At 36.9% G+C, this 24,734-nt stretch overlaps 1 protein-coding gene across 1 annotated transcript in view; it reads left to right on the top strand.

Annotated features, from left to right (window-relative positions):
- Nucleotides 1-24,190, top strand: part of LOC134656343 (integral membrane protein DGCR2/IDD-like) — a 75,804-nt gene extending 51,614 nt beyond the window's left edge. Inside the window, exons 2-3 of the mRNA XM_063511861.1 lie at nt 17,183-17,331; nt 23,962-24,190. Of these exons, the coding sequence (XP_063367931.1) occupies nt 17,183-17,331; nt 23,962-24,165 (353 nt within the window). The 3' untranslated portion in view covers nt 24,166-24,190. The remainder of the gene's footprint in view (nt 1-17,182; nt 17,332-23,961) is intronic.
- Nucleotides 24,191-24,734: the final 544 nt, after the last annotated feature.

Genomic DNA, 24,734 nt, shown 5'->3' on the forward strand with positions numbered 1-24,734 from the left:
TCGACTTTCATTGTGTATTTGCGTTTTAGTGCCGATATTTTAATAGGCGGTCTGGCAGCTGAAATAAATCATTTTTTTATAATCAAGGCGTAATAAAACTGAAAATAGGTCTGAATTATTGGACAAGCGAGAACGATGGCCTTCTGGTTTCAGGCCGCGTAGCCAATGTGCCAATGCTTACGCTCCGTAGCGATCGAAACGCAGTGATTCGATGGCGAAGCGATAGCGATTGTCACCTTGACTAGGCCGCCAGGTTAGTTAAAAATGTTTTCGAAATTTGGCAATTCAATCATTAGGCATACAGGGTGTTTGGGACATCGTTTGCCAAATTAAAACTTCTCATGCCTAGAATAAAAAAATGGCCATGGTTTTTTGACTACTGTGCAAGTAATAATTTGAAATTTACGAAAAACTGGCATAAAGTTAAAAAATACCTGCGTAATTTTTGAAGTGATAACTTCTTTAGCGGCGCTGTGCACTTAAGAGGTGTAAGTGACCGTAAGACGAACACGTGACCTGATCGAAAAAAGGTTACAATGTCATTGAGTTTTTCTTTATTGATTTAAATGCCATCTAGTGAGTTTCCCTCTAACTGGTATTAATATAACTCGAGTACTAACAGACAGTGATTGGGTTTCAAGTAATGCGACTAAATAACGCTAGATGGCGTTACCTCAACCTCAATTATACATAGTGCTGCAGACATTTTGGACTAGTCATTGGGTTTTCACAGATAGCAAATGTCTCAACCTATCTGCCGTTTTATCTCAGCAAACGATGTACCAAACACCCTGTAGAGAACTGCATGTATTTGTGAATTACGTTTTTGTTTTTTTTTTGAAATGGCGGATCATACGGATTGTGAGGCCACAGAGCCTCACAAGTATTTTTGAGTCAAAATTCGTCTAATATACACCTACAGTCCTCATCGCTTTTGTACCTACCTATCTTATAACCGAAAAGCATCCGAAAAGCGATTCTGCGGAATAATGCATATATGAATAACAGAATATGGTAAATTTTTACCACTTATTAAAATGAGCAAAGTGCCCTATTTGCCTTCATACCTAATAAAATTACTTATATGTTCTAGCGGACAAGAATTGCTTTAAGCAAATTAGTTGTGAAGGCAACTGGCGCATAATCCAATATAACGGTAAACAGTCTCCATGCTTAATTGGTTTAAATTTTAATTTAATTGGATTATATTCTTTCATGGCATTATACAAGACTTATGGACTTAAAGAAAACATTACATCGAAGTTCATACTAAATACATCATCATCATATTCCTCGCGTTGTCCCGGCATTTTGCCACGGCTCATGGGAGCCTGGGGTCCGCTTTGGCAACTAATCCCAGGAATTGGCGTGGGCACTAGTTACGAAAGCGACTGCCATCTGAGTCATCTGACCTTCCAACTGTAAACTAGGCCCTTATTGGGATTCGTCCGGTTTCCTCACGATGTCTCCATCGAAGTTCATACTTAATGCGCGACAGCCGACAACATATCCGTCTTCACCAGTTAAATGATTGCTACATTTCGTCCAATCAGTCTGTTAGTTTAGTATCTAAATAACGTTAAATTAATTAGTACCTAATTAGCACAAAAAAATATGCCGTGTATCCATTTTAGCAATCATTAACAAAACATTTTTCATAAAGGTTGTTTACAACATTTAGAAACAGTCACACCTTTGTCACCAATAAAACTAAAATACCCGTTTGCGTCACAAAACGATCTTATATAGTAACGGCACCAGTCATGGGACATTTAAGAGGAAATTTTGAGTATTTGTGATATTTCCCTGATACATGTAAAAGTTCTACCGCTTAGCTTGTTAAAAGATGAATATCCTATCCTTCTTTCATGTTTCAGGCGTGTTGTATCAAAGATACTGCAGTTAGTTTCCACATAATTAATAAATTAAAAGTATGGTTTTTTTCTCCAGTAATGGAACCCCGGTAATGGACGTGGATCCAGTAATGGGCCCCCTATAATGGGCATACCCTATCAGTATAAGATATTGGAATAGGGAATAAGTTTTTGGCAAAAAACTAGTTATTAGTCATTTTTGTCACCCGATTGCATTGTCATCCGATTTGCATACGTATCCAAAATTTCAACTCAATCGGAAATCCGAAAGTGGCTCAAATGCCATTTCCAAGATTTGAACCACACTAACTAATACAGGATGGATTTTCTTTTTGGGTCAGTGAGGGCAGCTACCAGATCCCGTGCTGCTACGAGAAAACGGTCTTAGAAGACCTTCCCTCGATTTCAAATTAATGAAGATTGGCTTTTACAGATTTTGGAAAAAACATACAGGGTGCGAGGAAAAGGTAATTTTTGACAAACTTTTTTTTTGATGCCAATCGATCCCATTCCTATTGAGGATCAAAAGCTTGTATGGAACAAAAAAAAATTCCGGCTAGAAAAGCCACAAATCGAGGAAAACATTTCCCATACAATTTGTATGAAAATGAAAACTTATATTTTTCACATGCTATTTTTGTATGCCAATCTATTCCATTCCTATCCAGTATCAATAGTTTTTTTGGGGTCAATGGAAAAAGTTTTTATTAATTTGTGGCTTTTTAGTACATTATCGTAAGTTGACCCCAAAGAAACTATTGATACTAGATAAGAATGGAATCAATTGTCATAGAAAAATAGCATGTGAAAAATAAAAGTTTTCATTTTCATACAAAAGTTTTCCTCGATTTGTGGCTTTTCTAGCCGGAATTTTTTTTTGTTCCATACAAGCTTTTGATCCTCAATAGGAATGGGATCGATTGGCATCAAAAAAAAGATTGTCAAAAATTACCTTTTTCTCGCACCCTGTATGTTTTTTCCAAAATCTGTAAAAGCCAATCTTCATTAATTTGAAATCGAGGGAAGGTTTTCTAAGACCGTTTTCTCGTCGCAGCACGGGATCTGGTAGCTACCCTCACTGACCCAAAAAGAAAATCCACCCTGTATACAAACTAACAGGGCAAGTTAAATAAAATTTTGTAAAAACGATATTAATTTATCCGAAGTCCGAGAAGACCTCCTGACATAGTTCGTACGAGTAACTACATTATACTTCTGTATTGTTTAAACATGAAATTACGCCATGGCAAGCATCATTATGTAAATTATCCCATCATAGGAGGTATGCAGTTTTACAGCTCCTATAATGGGATTGGGCAAAATACTACTATTTTTTATACATCTCTAGAGTCACAACATAATGTGTTGTATACCTTATCTCATGGTAAATGCAATTAACAAAACACATTCTAGTTTACACCAAGTAATAATTAATTACAATTTAATATATGAACTCACCTCTCTTAGCGAAGTTGTTAAGAATTCTTACTGGTTATTTTTTCCAGTGACACGACAACTTTTGGGTTGGCGCCAATTTCTTAAAAATTAACCGAAATTAATAAAAAGTCAAACTTAAACAGCTCTATGACTCTTATTTATGGTAAAATATTGCCAGTGTTTATAAACTACTTTTACATACTTATTTTAGAGGATTTGTGGTTTTATGTCCCATTACCGGTTCCACGTCCATTATAGGGTCCATTACGTTAAACTATCTTTCAGGCTTATATAATACTATATCTATTAAATGGCTCGGCCTGTGCCAAGTGAGATAAAATTATTTAAAAAGTTATTGAAGTCGATTCAGATTTAACAAATGTTACGGTTTTGATCTTGGTTACGACCTTGAAGACCTGCAATCACTGTACGTAACGACCTTGAAGACCTGTAATCACTGTACGTAACTACCTTGAAGACCTGTAATCACTGTAGGTACGTAACGACCTTGAAGACCTGTAATCACTGTAGGTACGTAACGACCTTGAAGACCTGTAATCACTGTATCAAAACCAATTCAAACCCAAAACAAATTGTTGAAAGCTTGAAAGCAACATCCAACCGCTATAATTATTATTTATTACCACTTAGTAAAAAACAAAGCGAATTTTCAACTGTTTTTTGCTGCAGATATCTACTCGGTTTTTTTCAACGACAATCTTTTGCAAAAAAAATTTAGGTAATCAATTATGTACTGTCAATAAAAACATGTCGAAATTATCCTAATACCATCTCATCTGTGACACAAATTATTATACAGTGCCAGCCACTTGAATAGCCTCACTCACCAAAATTAATATTTCTCATAGTAATATAAAAAGGAGATATACATTAAACATTAAATATGAAATAAAACAAGAAGCCTTGTAGTAGTAAATAAAATATTTATTGTTATCTAATCAAAGTTTTAAGAAATAACGTCAAACAAATAATTGACCCTTCCACTTGAATAGCCTCACATGCTAAAAGATACTGTTTAGTTATTCAAACTCTTTCGTTTAATATTTCGTATACCTTCCATTAGACCTTATTAATTCGAAAATACGTTTAGGTAGTGATTCATATAAAGAATGTATGTCATTAACGTCCACAGAATCCCAAACAGTGTAAATAGCTTGAATCAGTTCTTCTTTATTACTAAACTGTCTTCCGTTGTAATAAACTTGCCGAGAAAGCCAACCCCAAGCATTTTCCATGATGTTCAGATCAGGGGACAAGGATGGCCAATCTAGAACTTCAATCTGGTTTTCTTCAAACCACTTTGTAACTATGGCTGACGTGTGTATGGGAGCATTATCATGCTGAAAAAACATTTTTTTTCTACCTATTACTTTACTGATCTTACTTTTTGTTTCTTTTAATAAATTTAAATACTTTTCAGCATTTAGTCTTCCGTCTACCACAATTAAATCAACAGTACCATAGTAAGAAATTGCTCCCCAAACCATCACCGATCCGAGAGTTGAATGATGACGTGATAGTACTTTCGGTTCTTTCCTTAGGTCATGAAAATAATATTTAAATCCATCTGGACCATCTAGATTAAACTTTTTCTCATCACTAAAAATCACATTTCGCCACTCGGTTTTCCAGCACATGTACTTTTTAGCAAAAGACAATCGACCCGCCACATGTTGTTCGCGCAAAGGAGGTTTACTCATGATTTTTTTTCGTTTGAGGTGGGATGATGTTCTAATAATCCGTCGAACTGTAGAGAGAGATGCTCTAGTATTTATTTCACTAGCTATTTGCCTGGCGGTCTTGGTGGAATTTGGAGCAGTGCGTAAAATAAGTCGATGTTCACGATCCGTAGTGGCAAATTTTGTGCGTCCTTTATACTGGTGGCCGTAATTTTCCTTATATTTAACATAATTATTAATAACTTTAGGGCTGCGACCTATTTTTTTAGCTATCTCACGATGGGATAATTTTAGAGTTAAATAAAAATTAACCTTTTCAATTTCTAAACTTGTAAGTTTTTACCACGTCCCATAGTCACAAAAACACTGTGTTTATCGCGTTACTGCAGGTACTTAATATAATGCCATCTGTATTATCTAATCATAATAAAATAAATTTGAAAGCGAAACTTAAATGCACGGTTTGGACGATTATGTTACACTGAGGCTATTCATGTGGACGTCCCGTATTATTAGCTCTTGCGTCCACAATGTTTCGCGCGCAGACAAGTTCGTACTTGTTAATGTGTCGTTCGATAAACGTCAGGGCGTACAATTCAAATTTAAGATATATTGATAAAAATAATCACGTATAATTATAATACTCACAATATATAGGTGAGGCTATTTAAGTGGTTGGCACTGTACAATAAGTATATAAATTAATTTGCATACAAACTTAATATACATACCTATACTATAAATAAAACATAATTAAATAACTATACCCTATAAAACTTAAAAACTAATCTTAGAATAAATAAGTGGCGTCTGCTATTATTTTGGATAATTCCTTAAACAATTAACACATTGTATAATATAGCATCATCTTTTTACTCAAGAGAGTACTACTATACCTACTGCTTTGGTTTTTAGGGTTCCGTAGCCAAATGGCAAAAAACGGAACCCTTATAGATTCTCTGTCTGTCTGTCTGTCTGTCCGTCTGTCCGTCTGTCCGTCTGTCCGTCTGTCTGTCCGTCCGTATGTCACAGCCACTTTTCTCCAAAACTATAAGAACTATACTGTTAAAACTTGGTAAGTAGATGTATTCTGTGAACCGCATTAAGATTTTCACACAAAAATAGAAAAAAAAAACAATAAATTTTTGGGGTTCCCCATACTTCGAACTGAAACTCAAAAAAATTTTTTTCATCAAACCCATACGTGTGGGGTATCTATGGATAGGTCTTCAAAAATGATATTGAGGTTTCTAATATCATTTTTTTCTAAACTGAATAGTTTGCGCGAGAGACGCTTCCAAAGTGGTAAAATGTGTCCCCCCCCCCCCCCCTGTAACTTCTAAAATAAGAGAATGATAAAACTAAAAAAAATATATGATGTACATTACCATGTAAATTCCACTTCCACCGAAAATTGGTTTGAACGAGATCTAGTAAGTAGTTTTTTTTTAATACGTCATAAATCGCCTAAATACGGAACCCTTCATGGGCGAGTCCGACTCGCACTTGGCCGCTTTTTTGTCCCTACGTTATTGAAATATGTCCAACCCAATATATTGAACACCACTAAAACGCACAAAAATCTAATGAAAGTGCCCGAAAATCGAAATTGCTCCTCAAAAAACTACGTCCATGGTAATCGTCCATTTTCCCCCGACTAACTTTATATTACTATCTCACAAAAACGGGCAATGTTTCCGGAAAATTGGCCCAGTTAATAAGACAGCCGGCCTGTACGATATATGTACAGTCGCCATCAGATATATCGGAGCGACCGAAGTGCTCAAAATATCTGAACACGCACTCTAACGCCGTGACAATAGAGGCGTGTTCAGATATTTGTGAACACCTTGGCCGCTCCGATATATCTGACGGCGACTGTACGTCCACAAAAAGTGATAGATTGACGAGATACTCGCAGATTGAATACTGGTTTGCATAAAGGGCCCTTCACAATGGGCCAATATTTTTTTACGTAACAAACGTTAGGTGTGGACTGAAAAATTGACAATAGTATTTTATACAATCGTGATATAACGGAGAGCTTTTCAGACGAGTACCGTGTTTAGGCAACGAAGCTTGCTGAGTTGCCTAAGTAAAGGTACGAGATTGAAAAGCTTGATTATATCACTATTGTATACAATACTTTTTCTACGAGTCAACAAAAAAATACTTAAAACTAGTAGAAGAATCATATATGTAGGTAAAAAAAACAAAAGTATACAGCTGAGATGCGCGAGCAGCCGCGATACCTTTTACCTTCATACTCGTACGCGACCCGGCCCCCGCGCCCCGCGCCCCCGGCCGGTTGGTCAACGACACCTTCTCGTAACTCATGAGGCCCTGGTACTTGCTCCGCGCTTTCGATTGGTCAATTTCATTATAGTTGACTAAACGGTATCGAAATGATATTATAGTTGACTAAACTGTATCGAAATGAATATTATAGTTGACTAAACTGTATCTTAATGAATATTGACACCTTCTCGTAACTCATGAGGCCCTGGTACTTGCTCCGCGCTTTCGATTGGTCAATTTCATTATAGTTGACTAAACGGTATCGAAATGAATATTATAGTTGACTAAACTGTATCGAAATGAATATTATAGTTGACTAAACTGTATCGAAATGAATATTATAGTTGAGTTGGGGTCCCATAGTGAAAAATGTGTGCGATTTCACTTTGGTATACGAAGTCTTAATTCAATCATTGCAGTCGACGAGTAGAAAAAAATACTTGAAGAAGGCCTTTTTTAACCTGGATGCTAAGCCCTTTAAGCTAAATCCCCTAGGGCCTAGAATAAAACTGGAAACAGGAGAACTTTTTACTGTTTGAGGGAGCTTATTTATTTAATACATCTACGTTTGTTTTTGAAGCTACTGATTTCAACACGATAAGCACGCCGGTGTGAAGGAAGTCTTAACTCACATTAGCATATAGACGGAACTGAAGCCGGGCTTAATGCCTGAATGGAATTAACCCGAGTGTGGAACACCTTTATATTAAGACTGACAGGCCATTTCGACCGTACTTACACTAACATCACAGAAAGATTTTTATACTACGTCGGTCATAGAGAAATATAGTAAGACAAGAGTGCTCACTCCATACATCAGTTTTGGTACCAAAAAGACTATTATTTTCATAGTCTACATTTAGCATCGAGTAGCGGAACTATCAGTACTGCTGCTACATCTATTGTCAAGTAGCAATATATGTATTTTTTTCTCTATGGTCGGTGGAAAACAAACATGCATCCCACCTGATGGTAAGCAGTCGCCGTAGCCTATGGACGCCTACAACTCCAGGGGGTGTTATAGTCGTTAGATTCGTAGCTTACCCCGAACGGCTAATTCTTTGTCTATCTATTGTGTTAAGTAAAACCGCACTTGCCGCTATCTGCGAAAAAAGGGTCGTGTAATTCTAATGAGGGCTAGCGTTTTTTTGCTCACCAGTTGGCGCTACTGTTGATGGTGGTCCAGAAAAACAGATCTCAAAATTATTTTATGCTTATCTTTATGAAATCAATACGATGTAATAGACAAAAGGTATTTTAAGGCCGTGCATCGAAAAATAACAGGATCTTAGAAAGGTGGCAGTGGCTAGCCCCGGAAACAAACAGTAGTGATTTTCGGATATATGTTTCTTGACTATATGATAAGACATTTCGTAGTAGTCGAAACACGAATGCTTAAAATTTTCTCGATAGAAAATAAATCCAAACTTACGTGTTCATTTTTCGGTTTTAGCTTCGTGCAACTAGAAAACACATCCATATCCAGCACAATCCACCTTACAGCAAAGGTTTTCATCTCGTCTTAACTTTCAAAGAACTAAATATTAAATTATTATCCTTTACCGATGGATTTATTATCGATTTTTGATTTTATGAATTCAACAGCAAACGCCCATTTTACGCAGTTCGGTTTCTCTTTCTGTCATGCGTCAAAGTCATAAATGCATCCTTTATGCCAGTAATGTTAGATGGCCGTCGTGCCTCAAAGAGGTAAGACCTATGTCACTTCGCGCAGCGCTCCGAATTACGTAAAATTTTAATATCCAATAAACGTTGAGTCGTAACTCCATTGAGTAGTAACGGAATCGGAGGTAAACCTATGATGGTGCCTTCTTACAGGCCTATACGTTACGCATGTGTGCGTGTTTGCTTAGCTACGTCATGCTACGTCGAAATCTATACTCTTTGTCAGTTACAACGGGTTAGGAAATTTCGACAGATATTGAAATGTATCGGTAGCTGTTTGGTATTTAGCCATCAGAATCTAACCGTAACTTTTTGCTTTATTTTTGTTTGAAAATAAAATATCTATAAGAATATATTTTTTGCTTTTTTTCTATTGTAATGATAAAAATAAATCTAAATCATTAATCTTAATCATTTCATGCTCAAATAATTTAAAATAATTTAATAAATATTAAAAACTAATTGATATTATTCGTTTTAATTATTATATTATTAAGTTTGTTTGAATAAAATATTTTATTTCAATAATACGAAAAGTTATTATATTTAAGTACCACTAAAAAAGGACTCTACTTACAAAAACTCACTTGCACGGGCCGGGGTTCGAACCCGTGACCTCCGGTTTGAAAGTCGCACGCCACTACAATTTCACATAAGTAATTTACAATGACATGATACCGTGGAAAAAGTGAATATTACAATGTACTATGTTACTATCATTTTATAGTTTATTTTGGCTTGACAAGGAGGAATGAGAAAAACGTGCAGAGCGAGAGGATTAAATCTCTCTGTCCCTTTCTTAAAGTAGCCAATCCTAATTATGACATCTGTTTTGATATTAATTCTTTGAACATAATTTGTCGATGTTCTTTTTAGGGTTCCGTAGCCAAATGGCAAAAAACGGAACCCTTATAGATTCGTCATGTCTGTCTGTCTGTCTGTCCGTCTGTCTGTCCGTCCGTATGTCACAGCCACTTTTCTCCGAAACTATAAGAACTATACTGTTGAAACTTGGTAAGTAGATGTATTCTGTAAACCGCATTAAGATTTTCACACAAAAATAAAAAAAAAACAATAAATTTTTGGGGTTCCCCATACTTCGAACTGAAACTCAAAAATTTTTTTTTCATCAAACCCATACGTGTGGGGTATCTATGGATAGGTCTTCAAAAATGATATTGAGGTTTCTAATATCATTTTTTTCTAAACTGAATAGTTTGCGCGAGAGACACTTCCAAAGTGGTAAAATGTGTGTCCCCCCCCCTGTAACTTATAAAATAAGAGAATGATAAAACTAAAAAAAATATATGATGTACATTACCATGTAAACTTCCACCGAAAATTGGTTTGAACGAGATCTAGTAAGTAGTTTTTTTTTAATACGTCATAAATCGCCTAAATACGGAACCCTTCATGGGCGAGTCCGACTCGCACTTGGCCGCTTTTTTTTTATATCATCGAGAAAGATTTTTATTAAAAAAATGTGTTGAATTTATATGTTTTATTTATGTTTTTTTGGCATAAATTTCATTACTTTTGACAAATTTTGATTGTGATGACAAACGATTTGATGTGATGTGTGAAACGAACCATGTGATCAACGATTTATCTAATAAAACTTCATTTAGTCGAAAAAAATAGTTGTCTACTACCGGTTGGAAAAAAATTATGGGCCCTGGAGGGAAAGTGCCTTAAAACCTTAAGTTTGCTCATTTTACTTAAATGAAACATTATTGTTTTTTAAAGAAACAACTGCATTCAAAGATTTTTGAAGTGAAAACTTCTTTAGCGGCGCTAGGCACTTTATGAGGTGGGGAAAAAATGATAAACTCGAGACAGCGTAAGGCGATCATGTGACCGTAAGGTTTAGATGGCATTTAAATCAATAAAGAAAAACTCAATGACATTACATGAAAAAGGTTATAATCTTTTACGGGCTGAAATACGAGGATCTCACTGTATTATAACTTTATATCACTCAAATATAATTCAATAAAGCTACATCTTGATGAAATCGCTAATAAAAGTGAACTCTAGTACTGGTGAATAAAACTCAAAATATCATGACCAAATATATTTAGACGCGAGGTCTGCAAGGTAACTTTACAATTTCTATTCGAATTTTAAACAATTAACGTTATAAATTTGAATTTCGAATTTTAAACAAGCTCACTGACCAGCAATTTCGGAACCAAAAGTTTTCAATAGAAAGGAGGATGGGTCAATTATACATAGTGCTGCAGACATTTTGGACTAGTCATTGAGTTTTCACTTCTGTCGGCACTCCCGGAATGCAACACGTTGTTTTTTTTTAAATTCGCTTAGTCGCGCCCGGGAATCGAACCTACTTTTTCCACACTGTATAAAAGAACACAAATGCTTTTCTTCTGGTAACTTAAATGTTCTATCTATCTTGGTGATATGTCAATGCAATCAAATAATCTGAAAAAATAATAATAACCCAATTTATGAATTCCGTTCCTTCAGAAAAATGCGAAATGTACGTACAATTTTTAGGGATATCGTACTTTTCCCAGAGACAAATTTAGTTGGCTAAGACACATTTTCACTGATTTGGGGTCTGTACTAAAAATCTAACATAATATGATAAGGACTTAATCGTTTTAAGCTCAAGAGTGAGTTTTCCAAAAGCTTTTTCTAAAAATTATGTCTTTATTAACGTTAGGAGTGCACTGCAGCATGTCAAATGTATGCCAAAATGTCAAGGGAGAGAACAATAAATTAAGTTTAAATTCCACTTCCACTCATCAGCAAAGTGATATAAGTATATCAGCAGTTTAAAGTTATTTTAGATTACAAAATTAGCGCATCAAAAAAATCAAAGTGCATAGAAAAAAAGTCTCCTGAGTCATAATAAAATTGATGTCTCTTGGGTCACCAGAAAAGTCACCAGGGAGAACGATGACCCAAATCACATTTAAAAGAAAATGTAAATTTTGTGTACTACCTACGAACATTTTTCAAAAAACTATGTTTTTATAACATATTAGACCCAGGATAGATCTAATACCTCTTTTCGTACCCCGGATAAAATGGTCGGCGACTAAAAAAGTAACTGAAACGTTACGTTATTAGGTTCACGATGCCGCGTTGTACCCTTGCCTTCGTTGCGATATGTTTGGTAAGTCAGGAGACTTAAAAAATGAGCCATGATTTTGGGACATATTAACAAATATTTTTTGAATATATATTAATTTTAGCGGACTTTAATAATTTACCAGTTAAATTAGATGTAAATACCTTTTTAGTTAATCGTTAATATGATATATTAGTAGCAGTAAAACACTTTATTGTACAAAAAGACACATAAAACATGAAAAAACACACATCCTTCGTATATGGTAGAATATATTTTTCACACTTATAAGTAAAAACCAAAACCGATACGCGATTGGGATACGCTCTTTTTGTATGGGATAGAAAAAAATTCTCCTGGGTCACCAAGAAAAATCGACATATTAAAATAATTCAGTTCGTTTTTAAGTTCTAGTCAGATTGACTTTTTGGTTATTTGAGATAAATTACAATAACGCTTAGATTTGAAAAACATGATTTTCTATTTTGTTGCGATCGACCCGGGTAATAAAAATACGGCGAATTTGAACTTTTGTTTGTTGTCGTTGTAAAATGTATTAAAAAATAATGTAGGCACCCCTGACAATTGAAATTCAAAATTATCCAGAAAAAGCGGCCAAGTGCGAGTCGGACTCGCCCATGAAGGGTTCCGTATTTAGGGGATTTATGACGTATTAAAAAAAAACTACTTACTAGATCTTGTTCAAACCAATTTTCGGTGGAAGTTTGCATGGTAATGTACATCATATATTTTTTTTTAGTTTTATCATTCTCTTATTTTAGAAGTTACAGGGGGGGGACACACACATTTTACCACTTTGGAAGTGTCTCTTGAGTTTCAGTTGTTCTAAGTATGGGAAACCCCCAAAAAAAATTTTTTTTTTCTATTTTTGTGTGAAAATATAATGCGGTTCACAGAATACATTTACTTACCAAGTTTCAACAGTATAGTTCTTATAGTTTCGGAAAAAAGTGACTGTGACATACGGACGGACAGACGGACAGACAGACAGACAGACATGACGAATCTATACGGGGTCCGTTTTTTGCCATTTGGCTACGGAACCCTAAAAATGAGTGTTTCAAAAAGGCACCCTGTATTCCTTACATACCTAAATAATCTCTTATTCAATAAAACATATAATTACTAAACACTGTGATTTATTTCAAATAAATGCAAATCGATCGGATAAAAGATAGTAATACCTACCTATACAACAAATCAACAATGAATACGAGTACAGTCAGCTGCAATAATATGGTACACACCGAAGGCCGTTTTGCGGTAGATCATGTTAGATCTTATTTGTAGAGCCATAAGAGCGTGTCACATATTTTTGCGGCCGTCGAAGAGTAACATATTATTGCAGGTGACTGTACCTATGAAAAATTCGAGGGTTAAAAAGCATTTCAACCAAAGCATTTATAATAATAACGACCATGGACGCCTGCAACCCCAGGGTTATTGTAACCCCATAACAATAAGGTTGAAATTTGCATTTAGTGACCGCAAAGTCAGGTGAGCGTAATCAAGTAAATCTGTTTTCATCATATTTTATCAAAAATAATCTCTTTTCTGTTCTTGTGCTATTTTCTTATTATCAATACTCTTAACTTATATGCTATATACGCTGCTGCTTCTATGATGTTAACATCTTCCAAAACAACAATAAATATGCAGGTTTATGAATTAATTATTTTATTGTTTGCTATTATGAACAAGTAACAACGCCATCTGTTTCAATTTTTTCCGAATTTAAGTTTCTGGCCGACCGCAGCGACCACGTATAATAGTAGTTAACTTCTGTAACGTTAGATGGTGCTAAAAGGTCACACAAACTTCACGTGCGGCGCGAAGCGTTTCCATGTGTGCGTGTTAGCGGGGAGGGAAGAACTAGCGGGCGTGGTTTACGAAGCGCCAGACGCGGCTGCAGTAGGCCCTTAACGTCTAAATTTGCCGTTTTTTCAACCTGTTTAATTTTGTATTAGAACAAATTAAATTATTTTCAGAAAATATTTTAATTTGTTTTTATTTCAAGTAGACATACTACTATATAAATTATAAACTTTAAATAAATGTCATATACTAAGAAAAAGTGACCAAGGCCTCCAGTGCCCTAGGCTGGAATCGAACCAGCGTCCTCTGCTATCGCGGCAGGTGCCTGTGCCATTCGGCCACTGGGCCACAGCGGCATAGGTCGAATTTTTCCAACTATATGCACTTTCTTACTGAAGGCTTATGGCGCCCCCTGGCCGGCTATTTAATTTTGCATATATTTTCGTTGGCACTTTTTTTAAACCAATAACATAAAATTTATTGAAGTATATCTATTGTTTACTATGATTATAATCAAAGATGAGATTTACCACAATTATGAATAAGGAGTGAAAAAAGATTCTAACATGTGACGAAAAGTTTCGTAGCGTTAAACGAGTTTAATATTGTGTGCACACGTAAGATAAATTACTTAGAACCTGAAATCTGTGAATCCTTATACAGCACCCGTTGGCCCGCGTACGTAATGGCTGTCATTTATTATTTCGGTAGTAGGATGTATTCCAATAGCTTAAGAAGCTAAGTGTAAGGCCTGAGTGGACGCTCGAGTTGCCGTGCAGCGGGGCGGGGCGTGCGGCGTGCATGTTAAACAAATGCAAGCGTATAGGAGCGGCCTTAGTACACGCTGCTCAAATTACTCCTGACCCCGACGCCACGCTGCACGCCCCGCCGAACGCTCCGCTCCGAGCGTCCACTCAGGCTTTACACTAAGTATAAGGCCTGAGTGGACGCTCGAGTTGGGCGTGCAGCGGGGCGGGGCGTGCGGCGTGCATGTTAAACAAATGCAAGCGTATAGGAGCGGCCTTAGTGTACGCTGCTCAAATCCCTTGGGAGCTCGACGCCACGCTGCACGCCCCGCCGAACGCTCCGCTTCGAGCGTCCACTCAGGCCTTACACTAAGGCAAGCAGTACCATCGCCCGTGCATCGCCCACACTGTTAACTGTACATCGGTGGACCTTATGCCTTTTGTAATAAGGTCCACCGATGTACAGTTACGAGTGTTGCTGTTTATACCAAAGCGACTCATGATGACAGTCATGTCATGTCGCATAGTTGGCAAAGTTATTATTTAACCGCTCGTGCGTAGCGAGTGGTTCGAAATATGGAATCTTGACGTTGCAAGGGTTTCAAAGCACGAGGGTTAAACAAAATTTCTGGACATTGGATGATGGTAGCATGACGTAGGAGGAAACGGGGTCATTCGAAGCATGATTTTTGGATGATTTTCAGGGGGGGGGGGGTCAAAATCGTCAAAAATAGATGACGTAATTTATGAACAGCCCCTTACCAGTTGGTGTGGTGAAAATGTATTTTAAATAGACAGTCGTAGACATCAAGGGCTAAGAAAAAAATAACTAGAGTGGGATTGTAGAGTTAGACTAAGATGAGTCTGCAACGGTTTTGATAGCACGTGCAAGTATTGTTTTAAACGTCAAACTGATAGGAAATTATGACGTATAAATAACACTGGCACTGTGTGTGCTATCAAAATCGTTGCAGACTTGTCTTGGTATAACTCTATAACACTGTATCTTTAGGTATTTTAAATAATAGTAAACAAAATCTACCCTCAAACGGCTCCTTAAGCCAGTTGAGGGTAGATGAAAATATTACACGATCAAATAATGTAGGTTAAAATCAGGTCGTTCAGTGACTGATCCAGGCGGATTTGTAATTGGTCGGTTCACCAATAAATGTTATAACTACCCGAAAATTTACAAATTGTTTGTTTACTTCAATTTAAATAGTTAAAGATACAGACGATACTCTAGTAGTTTGGGTACTGACAAATAAATAAATATTATAGGACATTCTTACACAGATTGACTAAGTCCCACAGTAAGCTCAAGAAGGCTTGTGTTGTGAGTACTCAGACAACGATATATATAACATACAAATACATAAATATATAGAAAACACCCAAGACTCGGGAACAAATAGGTATCTGTGTTAATCACACAAATATATGCCCTTACCAGGATTCAAACCCAGGACCGCGGCTTAACAGGAAGGGTCACTACCCACTAGGCCAGACCAGTCGTCAAATGACAAATGGTTTGCCAAACTATTTATTATCCGACCTCTACTTAGAGGTCGGAGTTAGGCTGGTCCATCTATCTAAGCGATCTCGCCCGCTTGGTTGGCAATAGGAACATGGCCTGTTCTGGCGCAGGGGTAACCTCCAACTATTTCAGCCACGCCCATTTCCGACGATAATCTGACGCATTTGTTTTTACAATGTGCCACTTTGTTCATTGTCACTTGTGATATTTTTAGAATAAGCTAGAAATACTAGAATAGAAACACATTTATTCCATAAAGCATAAAGCACACATACACACAGGACAGGACAATAAGATGAAAGAAATAAGATATCATCATCTTCCTCGCGTTGTCCCGGCATTATGCCACGGCTCATGAGAGCCTGGGGTCCGCTTGGCAACTAATCCCAGTTATTGGTGTGGGCACTAGTTTTTACGAAAGCGACTGCCATCTGACCTTCCAACCCAGAGAGTAAACTAGTATTTAGTCCGGTTTCCTCACGATGTTTTCCTTCACCGAAAAGCGACTGGTAAATATCAAATGATATTTCGTACATAAGTTCCGAAAAACTCATTGGTACGAGCCGGGGTTCGAACCCGCGACCTCCGGATTGCAAGCCGCACGCTCTTACCGCTAGGCCACCAGCGCTCATATGAAAGAAAGAAATAAGATAAACAGAAAATAATTAAAAACAGCAAAATAAAGATAAAATTATGTACAGATATAAAAAAAAATTACACACTTGTGTACAGCATCGTGTGCCGAAGGGGCCTTGTCTAGGCATATTGTTGTATTTTTCGTAAGAGTTTATTAATTTCGATGTGTGTAGGTAGTGTCTTACTTTGGCAACCTTTGGATAGAAAGTAGAATTCACGGTGCATTAAATTATCCGCTACGCTAGTGAACGAGGTTATATGCGTTCACGGGCTTCTATAGATATAGACCGTCCCTACTTCTAATCCTTATTCTAACGTCATCCATCTCTTTCCAGCATGCGTAGAAGAGGACTGCATAGACTGGGAGGGCAAGTCCATACCACATGGGCTGCTGTACGTCCCGGGGCCCGGCGTGTGCTCGTTATGTGTGTGCTACCACTCTGAGCCGATGTGGTGCAAGGCCATCTACTGTGATCCACCCTATGTAAGTACTTGGGTATATATGTCGCAGTCGGATCGTATAATCCGCCGTATTACATTACGGCTAGCCGTTTTACAAAACAGGGGCGTTTTGAAATGCGGCGGTTCGACGATTAGCCGAATTGAATGCGGCTGAATGAAAATCCGCCGGAATGTATTCGGCGTCATACGTTCTTCAACACGGCTAGCCGTAATGTAATACAGCGAGTCATTAGCCGCCGCTTTGACAGTTTTTAGTTCCCATTTTTAACACTCGTGGCGCTGCCTGACATAACAACAACAAACTATGAAAAACGCTGGGGTGTCCATCAAATCTGGAGTTCGTCGGACTGTTTCTTTTCAAAAAACATTTCCTTCGCAACTTAACTAAACGGAGCCCTGCTTCGCGGGGCTCCTATTTTTGAGCGGTTAGCCCTTCGGGCATCTGAAGCTACCTAACGAACCTAACCTACCTACCTATTGATTTAGTGAGACGTCCGTGAAAACATTACACTTTGGGGTCATTCTCTCATTTCGTGCAAATCGGTGAGATTCTCTCGATTTGTAATTTTTCTTTTAAATGGTAAACTTTTGGGTTTCGTCAATTTGTGGATTCATTTATTAACATTTTTCTGCTAAAGGCACCTTTGTAACCTTATTACTTTTCATTTAATAAGGCTACTGGTAATGAACTACGCGCTGGTAATGAAATCGGCCGAGATGGTAATTTTATCTGTGGACGGTAATGAAACAAACTTATGAAATCGAACATAAAAAAACTGTATTTCAAGAAAATTAACACCAATTAAAATCGACAATATTAAAAACATGTGTCTTAAGCACTGTGGAGATGATCAAACCGACTTAACATACACTTGGGGTTGACAAACTCAACTTATAATGTTCAAGCTAGATGGTACATTTACCATTTACTTATCATCATTATAAGTCGAGATTGTCAACCCCAAGTGTTTGTTAAGTCGGTTTGAACATCTGCGCACCATATCACATAAAACGTAGTTTTCAAATTTTCAAAAATTAGCATAGACAAAATATATTTAAATCATTCGCGTTTTGTACCTATGTAATTTATTTTTATCGTTTTAACCCTATAGTGTGGGGTGTCGTTGGATAGGTCTTTAAAAATAAATAGGAGTTTGCAAACAACAAAGAATTAAGAACAAATAAAGAATTTACTTTTTTACTTTTTTACTTTTAACATTTTTTGATAAAGTGAATCATTTCGGAAATAATAATTTAGAAAGAACAAAAAACGGTTATTCCTTCTAACTTTTGAAAAATCGATCCAAAAATATGAAAAAAAAAAATCATAAAAATAGTGCTTAATAAACTCATTCAAACAAAATTAAAGCAAACTTGATAAGTTAAGCCGTTTATGAGTTATCGCTAAAAGTCTTCCCTTCTTATTTTATTTAAAAGCCTGGCAACCCTTATTTGTGATCGGATTTTCGCAAGCAACCCTATAACCACATAATAGTGACCGGGAAAAGATAGGCAACCTAGTTGATTTATATTGTACAAGTTGTATACTTTCCATTGGAACTTATTTTGTTTGTCAGACAGATCGGTGAAATTTGAAAAAAAAAAATTTTTTTTCAAAAAATAATTAAAAATAGTCTTGACCATATTTCTTTAAGCAACCCTATTTATTTATGTTCAGGAACATATTTTCTTTCATAATATGTAAGTTTCATCCGTCAGACATATCGGTGAAGGTCGACCATCTTAGACTACAAAGGCTCCCCTATTATCATATACAGTTTTAAATGTTTATAACAGCGTAGTATTTATAATTACTAAGCCTCTTTTCATTAAATGCACTGCCTCGAATATATTATCATTACCTTCTTAAGTCATTCATTACCTTCCCCAGTAAAATTGGAAGGAAAAGAAGTGAATGAAACCGATATGAATGAAGTTTTGGAAGTTTTTGTCGCCTACATCAGTTGGCATCAGACCTTAATTTTGCAGAATAAACCATCTGAAAGGCGACACTAAAACACTTCATTACGTATAATTATAATAATGTACACTTGCTACTTACTGTATAAATCACGCGATGGCGATGAAGACTATCGAGAACCACACTCCTTCCCGACCCGAGAGATCGTATATATTTTCGCTAACAGTGGCACACGGGCATCCGCTACGAGATCATGCGGCCAACTGACTGACGAACAATGTGTTGCATCGGCGGTAGGCGCTATATACCCTCGCTATGTAGCAAAATATAGCTAATCTATTTCTCGCGTCGGTAATGAAGAAATTACTTGAACCATACACTTATAAGGCTGTATAGTTTTTATTATTTATTTCTAGCTTCTAATATTATACGATTTAAAACATAACTAAATAAGTCATTTATTGCACAAACAACGAATTTTCTATTTGTAGTATCTTAAGGTTAAAATGTAGGTCAAAGTTATATCTTCACGCGTTACATATAGAGATGAATGAAAAAATTGGGTGTTAATTGTACATATAAAGAAAATACTAACTTTTTTAGAATTGTTCATTGGAGATACATATACTTTAGGCCCTATGTTACAACCTTGCATTAACAGATATTCGAAAACGCCACCACATTTTTGGTAAATTTCCGAAAACACCGATTTGCACGAAATGCGAGAACGACCCTTTGGGGGAAAAAGCGTAGGTAGGTAAGTAGGTTAGATTCGTTAGGTAGCTTCAGATGCCCGAAGGGCAAACCGCCCAGAAATAGGAGCCCCGTTTGCGGGGCTCCGTCTATTTAAGTTCTGAAGAAAATGTTTTGGAAAAGAAACGCATGTAGTGCGGTGGGACCATGGTAAAAATAAATTAAATTGCAAACATTGTCAAACTCCGGTTACGTAGGCGACCGAAAGAACTGGTCACTCTACAATCTAAATAGTAGATACGATGCGGCTAAACGTAGGCCGCCTTATTGAAGAACGTATCGCAATGACAATCCGGCTAATCGTCGAACCGCCGCATTTCAAAACGCCCCTGTTTTGTAAAACGGCTAGCCGTAACCGTAATGTAATACGGCGGATTATACGATCTGACTACGACATATATACCTAGTCCTTCTCATCGTTTTCAATGACGGTGATCCTAAATAAAGATTATCATAGAGAAAAAAATACATAGAGTGCTCACTCCATACATCAGTTTTAGTACCAAAAAGACTATTAGCATCAAGCATCGAGTAGCGGAACTATCAGTACTGCTACTTGACAATAGATGTAGCACCTACCGGAAAGTCTTATGCTAACAAAACTTCCGTGAGACAAAGACATATTAAATTATTAGTAATCAATGAAATATGCCGCACGCCTGTTCTTATTTTAATTCTATGAATGTTAATATTCTGAACTTTTCGGGGGGGGGGGGTTTGAACCCCCAAAACCCTCCCCCTGGCTACGCCCGTGGTCCCAATGGAGACTTAAATCTACTGTTACACCTATTTAGATGAATAAGGTGTCCATCTATACATTTTGACCCGGGTGACTTAAGCTATAATCTTTAAACAACTTTTAAATCACAAGTAGGATATTATTTATTTATTATAGGTACATATTCGAATATTCTTCTTCTAGGTTTGGTTTTATATGAAAACTAGTGACCCGCCCCGGCTTCGCACGGGTAGTTCAACCAATTTACACAAAACCTTTACAGATTATACACCTAAACCATCTTCATGAACCACTATTGGGTCAGACTGTACGAAAGGGGGGGCTGGGACTTAGAATTTTTTTTGACAAAGTGGTATCATTATGACACTATTTTTAAATGATTGTAATGTGTAGATCACGTCAAAATAAGCATCTTTTATTGGAAAAACTTTTCTCTAAAATAAAAAATGGCCGAGTTAGACGCGACCAAAGATTGATGTTTTTAAAGGGAGCTGGGACTTGTAAAATTGTATTATTATAAAAACGTCGGTTCTGGCGCTTCGCCGGCCGCTGCCGCGGCACGCTCGCTTCGCTCGCTCGGCTCGCGCGCTGTATGGTCGCAGTTCTACCTAACACTCCTCCTCGCTTCGCTCGTCGTCGTACCTACTCCGACCTGCCTTAAAAGCCTGGCCTGCCTTAAGCTCTATCTCCGCCATTTTCAGTTTTAGTAAAAAGTTTTCCAAGTAAAAGTTGCTTATTTCGATGTGTTCTATACATTAAAATCATTTAAAATATATGTCATAATGACACCACTCTCAATGAAAATTCCCAGCTCCCTTTAAAAATATCAATCTTTGGAGGCGTCTAACTCGGCCATTTTTTATTTTAGAGAAAAGTTTTTCCAATAAAAGATGCTTATTTTGACGTGATATACACATTACAATCATTTAAAAATAGTGTCATAATGACACCACTCTCAATGAAAATTCCCAGCTCCCTTTAAAAATATCAATCTTTGGAGGCGTCTAACTCGGCCATTTTTTATTTTAGAGAAAAGTTTTTCCAATAAAAGATGCTTATTTTGACGTGATATACACATTACAATCATTTAAAAATAGTGTCATAATGACACCACTTTGTCAAAAAAAAATCTAAGTCCCAGCCCCCCCTTTGCTACAGTCCAACCCACTATTGCATTTTCAATTGATGTCTTACCGTTTATCAAGAACTAGTTGAATAAGTTAATGTTGTTACTTGTTATCGTACTTTTAAAACTAGAAATACATAATCACGATCCGCTCCGATATTATTACTTATTATGTTCACTTTCTCGTTTAAAATAATAAAATATAACACTGTCGACACTAACTCAAACAAACAAATGACAGTGGTAGGTACGTAGGGTGAAATTACCCACATAATAAAGAAGAATCGTTCAAATTCAATTGTTTCAATATACTCCTACAGATAATTCTAACGGGCCCAAATTATAGTGTAAACGCATCAAACAGCACACAATTATAATATTCACAATACCTATCGGCATTCTGCTGTCATAATCGACCTAGCCAAAAAAAAATTGCGAAATATGTACCTATAGGAATAAAATTCTTTCATTTGTAGGTAACTCTGAACTCATAAAAATGTCTTATTTTCATTTTCATTTGTTATTTCTGTAAATTTTGTTTGACTTTGCTAAACATTTCCATGCAATAATTACCTATTGGAAATTTAATCTGAATTACCCAGATTATAATACATTTTCAACAACATTATTAGGTTCCTTCATGGTTCCTTCTTATAAATTGACATGTTAGTACAGTCGCCATCAGATATATCGGAGCGGCCAAGGTGTTCACAATATCTGAACACGCACTCTAACGCCTTGACAATAGAAGCGTGTTCAGATATTTGTGAGCGCCTTGACCGCTCTGATATATCTGATGGCGACTGTACCATCGCCCATGGTCTAAGAGCTAGCCACGGAAATAGGTATGCAATTTATAGAGCATCGAAATCCCTCTAGTTCGTATGCTATATTATCATTATTAATCAATCCGGGCGCCTGGCAGCTGTCTAGCGGTGGGTGTGGGAGTGGATGGGCAACAAAGTGGTTGTAAAATCAATTGAAGGTGTGCAATTTATAGAGCTCTGTGTTTGGTGTGATATAATAGCTAATTATGTATTTAATTCAAATATAACAATGCCAGGCGTTTTATTTGGGGGAAAAGTAGTGCCAGGTGATGAAAATACACAATCACTTTGTGCGCCTGCAGGAAGTACTCACAATTGCTTTACGCATAGATTGTGAGTCAGGTGCAATTTGCTCGTGATCTTCCTACAGGCGCAAAAGTAATTGTGTATTTTCATCGGTTTTTATCACCTGGCACTACTTTTCCCCCAAATAAAACGCCTGGCATTGTTATATTTGAATTAAATACATAATTAGCTATTATATCACACCAAACACAGAGCTCTATAAATTGCACACCTTCAATTGATTTTACAACCACTTTGTTGCCCATCCACTCCCACACCCACCGCTAGACAGCTGCCAGGCGCCCGGATTAATTAATAATGATAGTATGGCATAATAACTAGAGGGATTTCGTTGCTCTATAAATTGCATACCTATTGCCGTGGCTAGCTCTCCGGCTACCACACCGTTAACTGTACATCGTTAGACCTTATGCCTTTTGTAACAAGGTCCACCGATGTACAGTTAGGACTAGAGATGCCACGAATATTCGGCAACTATTCGGTATTCGGCATATTCGGCCACTTTGCCGAATATTACCGAATATCTGTTGCCCCTACCCAAAAAGAAAAATTACACAAAAAAAAAAATACCAAAAAATTTGTATATTTAATATTTAAAATGTATTATTGGAAAGTTGTTAAATAGGAAGACCCTTTCTTAAGCATTTGTTGATTATGAAATATTTTATTTTTATCATGGGTCTGATTTGATTGACTCTAACTACATTCATTAGTTCGGTTTTACACAAAATATATATTAGCAAACGTTGTGCTTTGTTGGCGAACAGTTTTCATAATAATTGTGACTCACAATGTGCGCATCTCATGCCGAATATTCGGTATACGGCCGAAAGAGTGGCCGAATATTCGGTATTCGGTATTCGGCCAAAACCACTATTCGGGGCATCTCTAGTTAGGACTGTTGCTGTTTGTACAGTCAACTGTATGACTATAAAATTCGTACCTTATATAATCAACGAATAAAACGTTTTTCTTTCCAGTTCTGCAAGAACTTCCGCGTCGGTGAACGGTGCTGCGAGTTCGAATGCCTGGACCCACCCGGCGAGGACATACGGTACCGCGAGCGGCAGCGGCTGAGGGCGCTCATACTCGCCGGCAACTCTTCCGCGCACCACGTCCTGCCGTCCAAGGAGCTTAAATACGGCATGTCGATACTCGCCGTGGCTGTCGCTAGGCTGGTCTGAGTGTAAACTAGCCATTAATGGCCTTTACAAACGTCACCGGTCACTGATATCGCATGCGATTTGCGATACATTGCTTGATTGACTGAATTCGATGCTTCTGCAGCAAATATATAAAATCGCATGCGTTTGTTGTAAGGTCTGTAGATGCCTTAATGGAAGATAACATGAAAATCATAGACATCAGTGTTGGAATGCAGCGATAAAGGAGTAAATGTGTATATGTGTGGAAGTCTAGTGAAGTTTTGCAATGGTGATATACCTAGGAAAGTGAAACGATTCAACAACAGTGTTAAAGATTTGGGTAAAATGTCAAAATATAAGAGTGTTTTGGGTAGTGAAAGATTTTATGTAACGCTGGATTAGTCTGGTAGAAGATAATGGAAAAATACTGAGACAGTTTTTTATAAATTTGCATGAATGGTGATCAACATGATAATGATGTCCTTCCAGACGTATCCGTCGACAGCGACATCCTGACAAGCGTTTTATTATTTTTATTTCACTAATATTATAATTTTTAAAGCGTTTATTTACATTAGGACACTGATTATTTTGGTTGTCTAGCAGGT

The sequence above is a fragment of the Cydia amplana genome, chromosome 18, assembly GCF_948474715.1.
Source record: "Cydia amplana chromosome 18, ilCydAmpl1.1, whole genome shotgun sequence".
Lineage (NCBI taxonomy): Eukaryota > Metazoa > Arthropoda > Insecta > Lepidoptera > Tortricidae > Cydia > Cydia amplana.